The following is a 10,000-nucleotide window of genomic DNA, read 5'->3' on the forward strand; positions in this document are numbered from 1 at the left end:
TCCGCTCTATTCCCTGCTCCATATACTCCGCTCTATATTCCCTGCTCCATATACTCCGCTCTATATTCCCTGCTCTATATACTCCGCTCTGTATTCCCTGCTCTATTCCCTGCTCCATATACTCCGCTCTATATTCCCTGCTCTATTCCCTGCTCTATATACTCCGCTCTCTATTCCCTGCTCTATTCCCTGCTCTATATACTCCGCTCTGTATTCCCTGCTCTATTCCCTGCTCTATTCCCTGCTCTATATACTCCGCTCTATATTCCCTGCTCTATTCCCTGCTCCATATACTCCGCTCTGTATTCCCTGCTCCATTCCCTGCTCTATATACTCCGCTCTGTATTCCCTGCTCCATTCCCTGCTCTATATACTCCGCTCTGTATTCCCTGCTCCATTCCCTGCTCTATATACTCCGCTCTGTATTCCCTGCTCCATTCCCTGCTCTATATACTCCGCTCTGTATTCCCTGCTCCATTCCCTGCTCCATATACTCCGCTCTATATTCCCTGCTCTATTCCCTGCTCCATATACTCCGCTCTGTATTCCCTGCTCTACACTCTGCTCTATTCCCTGCTCTATTCCCTGCTCTATTCCCTGCTCTATTCCCTGCTCTATTCCCTGCTCCATATACACTGCTCCATATACACTGCTCTGTTCCCTGCTCTATTCCCTGCTCTATTCCCTGCACTATACTCCGCTCTATTCCCTGCACTATACTCCGCTCTATTCCCTGCACTATACTCCGCTCTATTCCCTGCACTATACTCCGCTCTATTCCCTGCACTATACTCCGCTCTATTCCCTGCACTATACTCCGCTCTATTCCCTGCACTATACTCCGCTCTGTTCCCTGCACTATACTCCGCTCTGTTCCCTGCTCTGTTCCCTGCTCCACACTCTGCTCCACACACCGCTCTATTCCCTGCTCTGTTCCCTGCACTGTTCATGGCTCTATACTCTGATCTATTCCCTGCTCTATACTCTGCTCCACACACCGCTCTATTCTCTGCATTATACTCTGCTCTATACTCGGCACTATACTCCACTCCATACTCTGCACCATACTCTGCGCTGTACTCTATCAGTGTGTGTGCAGTGTGTGTGTGCAGTAACAGCAGAATGGCTGTAATGCGGGAAAGAAATCTCTTAATCTTTTCTCTGAACTGGAACTCTTCATTTTCACTTTGTACGCACGCTTTAATGAAAATATAATGATCAGGAAAAGTGTTTTAATTTGCTTTTAAGAGGAATCTGTGAGCACATGCTTTCCATTACACACTCACTGTGTCGAATATGAATTATTTTCTGTTCATTATGTAGACGTCCTGTAGATTTGGGGAAACAGATGAGAGAAATATTACACAGAAAAATCAGATGTATTCCATCTGCAGTTACAGGAAGTGTTACAGGAAGTACTACAGTTATCCATCTACACATTCTCAGAAATACAGGTACCGAGCTCTCAGAAATACAGGTACTGAACTCTCAGAAATACAGGTACTGAACTCTCAGAAATACAGGTACCGAACTCTCAGAAATACAGGTACTGAGCTCTCAGAAATACAGGTACCGAACTCTCAGAAATACAGGTACCGAACTCTCAGAAATACAGGTACCGAGCTCTCAGAAATACAGGTACCGAACTCTCAGAAATACAGGTACCGAGCTCTCAGAAATACAGGTACTGAACTCTCAGAAATACAGGTACTGAACTCTCAGAAATACAGGTACCGAACTCTCAGAAATACAGGTACCGAGCTCTCAGAAATACAGGTACCGAACTCTCAGAAATACAGGTACTGAACTCTCAGAAATACAGGTACCGAACTCTCAGAAATACAGGTACCGAACTCTCAGAAATACAGGTACCGAACTCTCAGAAATAAAGGTACCGAACTCTCAGTAATACAGGTACCGAACTCTCAGTAATACAGGTACCGAACTCTCAGATATACAGGTACCGAACTCTCAGAAATACAGGTACCGAACTCTCAGTAATACAGGTACCGAACTCTCAGAAATACAGGTACTGAACTCTCAGAAATACAGGTACCGAGCTCTCAGAAATACAGGTACCGAACTCTCAGTAATACAGGTACTGAACGGTTCTTTCCCTTGTTGCTTGGGTCGTCCCATTAAGGGGACGTGTATTTTACCTTTTAATATTTATATTTATACCTTTTAAAAATAATTTAAGGTTGAGTTAAAGTAGAAAAAAAAACAGAACATGTTCGTTCCGATCCTGTAACAGAAGAAGTTTTTGGAACGGGAAATGTTTACATATAAAGAGAGACGGTTGTATTTTTTTATTAGTGTTGATTTTATTATATTTATACTTCATGATGTTTATTATATTTGGCATGGAAGTGGAAAAGTTTAACTGAATTTAAAAAGCTGCTGCTTTCTGTAAGTCCTGTTTTTAGCTGTGTATTTTTTTTCAGAGTGAAGTGAATTAAAATTTTAAAGCTTAGCAGTTTTTAAAGAAAAAATATAGGATGGGTTTCGGTATCGGCCGGTACTCAAGGTATCAGTATCATTATCACCAGCACAGGTGAAAGATACACACTATATCTGCATGATGATAACACACCAGTGAGTAGAGTACAGAAGTACAGTTTGGTACCTTTATTTCTGAGTGCGTGTGAGTTCTGAGACTCAGATTCACTTCTCAGATAGATAGATAGATAGATAGATAGATAGATAGATAGATAGATAGATAGATAGATAGATAGATAGATAGATAGATAGATAGATAGATGCACTTTATTGAAAGGGAAAGTTATACGCTCATTGTTTAAATGAATATGAATTATGTATGTAAGTGTTGTTTGTTACTGTTGGCAAGCAGTTGAAAGAAATATCAATTCAATTTCTATTTCAGTTTTATTTGTGTAGCGCTTTTAACATTGGACATTGTCACAAAGCAGCTTTACAGAAATAAATGGATTCAGAAAATATATCACATATTATATGATGTATAATCAGAATATTACATATATTTTATGACATTTTAAATATTTCTGTCATCTGTCTGTAAATCTACTTTCTGTGAAGCTGCTTTTTCACAGTGTCTGTTGTTAAAAGTGCTATATAAATAAACGTGAGTAAAATAAAATGAAAAAGTCTGATGTAGAGGTGGGAGAGAGTGTGTAGGGAGACGTTGTGTTTCCTGTGTGGCTATTTTATAAAAACACAAATAACTATTAATGTTTAATGTTTAAGAGACGTTAAGCCAAACCAGGACGAAATGTAGATAATTACACGACCCAGTGCACACAAATTAGACGATCTGATTTACCTAAAAAAAAAAAAAGAAGCTAAAGTAGTCTGAAGTGACACGATACCCAGATTTGGACGTTGCTGGTAATCTGTGTTTGTCTCTCCTTCTGTTAGAGTTGTACCTGTCAGGTGTCTTTCCGTTTTTAATGTCTTTTTATATTCTATACAGATACATATCTTAACATTCTACTCTGTGTCTTTTTCTCTTCTACGCACATCCCTTTCATCAACGTTTGTTGTTTTGAATGTGCTTTACAAATCAGATTTACTTACTGACTTGGTGCAGGGAAGAAAAGAGCAGGTAGGTGAAAGGTGACACAATCGAGCTAGCATAGCTAGCATAGTTACTGTCACAGCTGATCTGTGTGAAAGGCACGCTCATAAAGTCTCTAAAATAAAAAATCCATTTTCATCTCTCTCACTCAGCTCGCAGATTTTCCACAAGCCAGAGATTTTCTTTGTTGCATTTTGCGTGTCGCTGGCCAGCTAACGGTGTGTGGATTGATTAAGGAAAACCGCAGGCCACACCCTCGGGCAAAAATGACAGCCTGAGAGCATGGAGTAATGTTTACTGAGGTTAGAGTGCTAATAAAGAAGCAGTTGATATAAAAATCACATTCTGTCAGATCATTATTTTGTGATTTGCATGCTTAAAAGTAACGCATTGAAAACATTTACGTTTGTGGGATAAAAAATCAGCTAAATTCAGCAAAGACACGTCAGATGTTTGACTTTAGCTTTGACTCGGAGCGACGAGGATCCTCGCGTAGAAAACATGAAGTTACACCCTTATTTAATCCGTGTAAATATATATTACACACACGCACTGATCATATATTACACACACGCACTGATCATATATCACAAATACTCCCTAATTTAAACATATAAATCCAATAGAAGTGAGTCCTCCACTTTTCTAGAACAGAGAACCCTGAAAGGTTCTGCGGTGGTTCCTCTGCAGGAACGCTCCGAGGTTTTGTGTAGAACTTTACAACAGTGTTTTCTTATCAGGTAAAATTCCAAGTAAGAACCCTTTAAGCAATCTAATAATCCTTAATCATCTAATGAGTGTACAGTTTTCAGCTATGCAGTGCACTTTGTCCATTTTTATAGAGAGTCACTGAACCTGAGAAGTGTGTACACGCTTAGGAAAGAAGGTTCTTCACTGAATCATTACGGGTTCTTTGCCTCCTAAAGAGTTCTACTTGGAACCTTTTCTGATCAGGAGACACTGTTGTAGTGCTTGTTTGATTTATTTTGTCTCCTTTAATCTGAACGATGTTAAGCTGTGAGAGGAGACTGACAGAACCAGACATTAAACAAAGTCACGTGTGTAAATGGCTGTTTTTAAAGCGTTCTCGAGTGTGTGCTGTGTGTACGTTTACGCCTGGTGGTGAGGGGAATCTGTGAGATGAGAGTGAACATGCTACAGGCGGCCATCGTGCCTGAGTGAGAAATATGTGAGGAATATTACAGACTTTAACGTGAAGCTAGTTCACTTCCTCCTTTAAAGCAAAGACCCTTAAGCGTCGAGGTGATCAGGGACTGTGTTCAGACACGCTTACAATCCTCAGCACTGTGCTTATACTCATACTGTATATACTGAAATACTCATACTGTATATACTGAAATACTCATACTGTATATACTGAAATACTCATACTGTATATACTTAAATACTGATATACATACTGTATATACTGAAATACTCATACTGTATATACTTAAATACTTATACACATAGTGTATATACTTATATACTTATACTGTATATGCTTAAATACGTATACACATAGTGTATATACTTATATACTTATACTGTATATGCTTAAATACTCATACTGTATATACTTAAATACTCATACTGTATATACTTAAATACTCATACTGTATATACTTAAATACTTATACACATAGTGTATATACTTATATACTTATACTGTATATACTTAAATACTCATACTGTATATACTTAAATACTCATACTGTATATACTTAAATACTGATATACATACTGTATATACTGAAATACTCATACTGTATATACTGAAATACTCATACACATAGTGTATATACTTATATACTGAAATACTCATACTGTATATACTGAAATACTCATACTGTATATACTGAAATACTCATACTGTATATACTTAAATACTCATACTGTATATACTGTATATACTGAAATACTGATATACATACTGTATATACTGAAATACTCATACTGTATATACTTAAATACTTATACACATAGTGTATATACTTATATACTTATACTGTATATACTTAAATACTCATACTGTATATACTGAAATACTCATACTGTATATACTGAAATACTCATACTGTATATACTTAAATACTCATACTGTATATACTGAAATACTCATACTGTATATACTTAAATACTCATACTGTATATACTGAAATACTCATACTGTATATACTTAAATACTCATACACATAGTGTATATACTTAGATACTTATACTGTATATGCTTAAATACTTATACTGTATATACTGAAATACTCATACTGTATATACTGAAATACTCATACTGTATATACTGATATACATACTGTATATACTTAAATACTCATACACATAGTGTATATACTTAGATACTTATACTGTATATGCTTAAATACTCATACTGTATATACTTAAATACTTATACGCATAGTGTATATACTTATATACTGATATACATACTGTATATACTGAAATACTCATACACATAGTGTATATACTTAGATACTTATACTGTATATGCTTAAATACTCATACTGTATATACTTAAATACTTACATGCATACAGTATACACACACACACACTGAGGAGTTTATTCTTGCTTCTCAGTTTATTATTAGTGGAAATTACTAAAAACAGGATAAAATATATAACATTTAAGACAAAACTATGATTAAAAAGTATTATTAAAAAATTATTTTTAAAATGAAAGGTAAATCATTTTAAAGTATTTCAGAGAATTTTAAAATAATGAAATAAATGCGACTAGAAATATCAAAACAGGAAGTACTTCTAATTAAACGCCAAATCAAAAAGACACGTTTTCAGATTCGTAATGTTTAATACACAGTCTTATTGAGTTCCACAGAAACCTACGCTTATATTCCACTTTGAATATTCAGAGATACACCATATGGACAAAAGTTTGTGCACCCCTGATCATCACACCCATATGTGTTTGTTGAACGTCTCATTTCGAATTTATTCCCCGTGTGTTTGCTGTTATAATGAGCTCCACTCTTCTGCGAAGTCTTTCCACTAGATGTTGGAGCGTGGCTGTGGGGATTTGTGTTCATTCAGCTCCAAGAGCATTAGTGAGATCAGGCGCTGATGTCAGGTAAGGAGTCTCCAGTACCAGTTCATCAGAAAGGTGTTCAGTAGGGTTGAGGTCAGGGCTCTGTGCAGGACACTCGAGTTCTTCCACTCCAACCTTCACACACCATGTCTTCATGGAGCTCGCTTTGTGCACTGGGGCATGGCCATGCTGGAACAGGTTTGAGTCTCTTAGTTCCAGTGAAGGGAAACTGTCATGCTTCAGCAAATATAAACACATTCTACACAATTGTGTGCTTCAGACTTTGTGGTAACAGTTTAGAGAAGAAAAACTGGGTGTGATGGTCATACTTTTGCACATACTTTTGGTCACATAGTGTATTTCCCATTACAGTTTGATTTTATGAGCTCAGTATGAAGTTTATTTCTTATAATAACTGATCCACAGTCAGCGCACGGCTTAAATGTTGACAAACTCTGAAGTAAATTGTTTTTGCATTGCCTCAGGGTGTAGAGATATTGGGTTTAACAGGAAAGAAAAAAAATTCTGGAAATTTCTGGCGCTGGAGGGTGAATATTAACTCTGAGTAAACTGTATGATATCCAATACAATAATGACTCCTTTTTAGACAATACACAATTTCCTGTTTCATCCAGATGCTTTCAGGTGACCTAAAACACACTGTTTTACTCGCTTTGGCTTGTGACTTATTCTGTGTTTATTAAAGCAGTAATCCACTCACGGGCGTGTCTGTTACAGTGATCTTATCACAGGCAAGGGTGTTGTTTGGCACGGAGTAAACTCCATTTACGCTAAAATCACAGATGCATTACTGCTTTTGTAAAACAGAGACAAAAGCAATATAATAAAATCCAAAGTTCAATAAATAATTTCATTCATTATTAATCATATTCACAATAACAATTCTTCTGCCACAAAATGTAATCTGTTAACAGTAAGCTTTGGTTGCTAAGCAACATAACATGCAAAGATTAGTTCATTCCATGGACAATGGCTTAAGCTCCGATATTTTCAAGCTTGTTTGATTTTGTCGGTGATGAATTGTGTGTTGTGAACATCTCTACGACACGCAGCATGAACAGCGATGAGAAAAGCCTGAGAGCGCTCGAGAGAGAATCAGATTCATCTGTTCTAACACGCAGCACATTCCTGAATCCAGTTTATCGTCCATCTGTTAACCCTTATAATAATAACACTTCTCTGTGAAATTCTTTAGCATTTAAAGGATTGTTAGGAAAAGAAAAATACAAAGAAACAGGATGTGATTCCTGACCTGTGCACAGTATAAAAAAGAGCCATGCTTCCTCCAGTTCTCTTTGCAGAACAGACAATCCTCACTGCCTGCATCTCCACAAATATGATTTTTATATTATTTCTGTTTTTTATTGTTTTTGTAAAAAAAACAATAGTGCAGCTAGACAACAGAGTGTTGTGTGATGAAGTGGAGTTACTGTTATCACCCTGATGTTGATTATTTTCCTATAACAGCACACCCCCGAGTGTTTTATTCCTCTTACACCACAGCAACTTGCCAACGGGTTCATTTTTTAATTTGTTAAAAAAACAACACGTTATACTTTTTTATCAGTTTATAGTTATGTTTAATGTCCCATGAAACAGTAGTTCCTGTTCTTGCTTATGTTATAGCAGATATAAACATTCGTTCCCTCACCAGTCTCTCTCTCTTTTTTTTTTTCTCTCTCTTGAAGTTAATAAGACAAAAAAAAATCACAGCTTGTTACATCATGTTACTGAGAAACCGCAAAGAAGCGTAAACTCCTCTGTGCTGAAGATGTCAGAAAATGTTTGCACATGTTTTTAAATCTGTTTATTATCAGTGGATCATCTGCTGTACGAGTCCCTGTGCATGAGCTGTTACTATAGAAACGATAGCGTATTAGAACGAGTGCGTTAATTATAAATAACTCTGTGATTTGCAGCTGCGCTTCTGTCAGAGCTGCTGTTCTAGAGAATTAATCAGCACCTTCTGACCAATCACAATCCAGAGTTCCTCACTAGCGAGTATGCGTAAATGTGTCACGGTGTTTGCAGGCCGTCGATGATCCAGACCTGCAGGTTGCGTCGGCGTGTGAATTCTTTTCACTCATAATGTCTTGAATTCTTTTGTTTCAGAGTTGGATCCCGAAGGTGATAAAGAAGAGAGTGTGCACGGCGTTTGTGGAGGATCCTCTCAGGTACGACATGCTGCCGCTCGCCCTGCGTCTCTCAGCTGCTAGCGTTAAACTGCGCCAGGATGGAATGCGACTGAAACATGATCTCACCTATAGATCTTATGGAGAAAATACACAACGCTGCCAAACCCGTTTCATGCCAAATTCCAGTCTCTCAGCTCCATATCTCTGAAATCTCTACCTGAACTTTAGCAAGACTTCAGGAGAAGTTCTCAGTATTGTTCCCTTACTGAGTCTGAAATATGACCCAGAGAAGAATGTGTGTGTGTGTGTGTGTGTGTAAAAGGGTGTGTTTGTAGTCCTGCTTCTTGCAGTGAACTGAATAAACTCAAAGCGGAGATTAAGCTAAAATGCACAGAACAAATATCAGGAGGCTGAAACGTGGATGATTGATGTGCAGCGGTTGAGTTGTCACAGGCGTGTCTGGGAGAAACTGTTTGCCACGCTACAGCTCAAGCAAAGAAAGCCTTCTGTAAAGAAAAAGGAACCAGTTATGAGCTGTTCTTCTTTCTATTTCTCTCTCTTTTTCCATTCTAATTCAGAGGTTCGGTTTAATGGAGGTTCGATTTGATCAGAACAGTGCTACGGCTCCTTTAAGCCGTATTTCATTATGACACCTGTGTGATTTTCGGAGAAGGTGATGTTTTATAACAACCATTTAAGAATGAAAGAAAACACACACTGAACGTAAAAGTTCTTATTTTTGAAATTAATTAATGATCATTTTCGTGAAGACTCAGCAGATTGGGTGCGTGGTCTGGAGTGGGAATCTTGCTGAAACCTGGCAACCCTGCCCTCAAGCTTCCTACTCGTGTTTGCACAACTTTTTTGTTTTGTCCTGAGGGATGCCAGTCCTACTGCACACACCTAGTCTCAACCTAACGCTTTCTAACACGCTTTCGTAAAATAAACAAACAAAAAAAAATATGCCTCGAATACATATCTGTATTCGGTTACATCTCTGATGAAAGACAGCAGCATGGAAGAGTGCCAATAAATTTAATAATCAACAATAAATTTATATGTTATTTATACACAGTTATTATTATGAATAAGTGACAGAGAAATCCCTCCTCCAGCTTCCTAACACTGGTGTTTAGTGCCGTGTCCCAAATAATGCCTCCTTATAAAGCTGTTTGCTTTGTGTTGGATATTAAAGCGGCGGTGTGTAATATTTCTGCCACTACAGTGTA

General features: G+C 37.5%; 1 protein-coding gene across 2 annotated transcripts in view; it reads left to right on the forward strand.

Annotated features, from left to right (window-relative positions):
* trpm4a (transient receptor potential cation channel, subfamily M, member 4a) overlaps positions 1-10,000 on the forward strand; it is a 43,023-nt gene that overhangs the window by 8,434 nt on the left and 24,589 nt on the right. For both annotated transcript variants that reach the window (XM_053239269.1, XM_053239270.1), the window contains exon 2: positions 8,749-8,810. In XM_053239269.1, coding sequence (XP_053095244.1) covers positions 8,749-8,810 — 62 coding nt within the window. The remainder of the gene's footprint in view (positions 1-8,748; positions 8,811-10,000) is intronic.

This window comes from Pangasianodon hypophthalmus, chromosome 13, assembly GCF_027358585.1.
Source record: "Pangasianodon hypophthalmus isolate fPanHyp1 chromosome 13, fPanHyp1.pri, whole genome shotgun sequence".
Lineage (NCBI taxonomy): Eukaryota > Metazoa > Chordata > Actinopteri > Siluriformes > Pangasiidae > Pangasianodon > Pangasianodon hypophthalmus.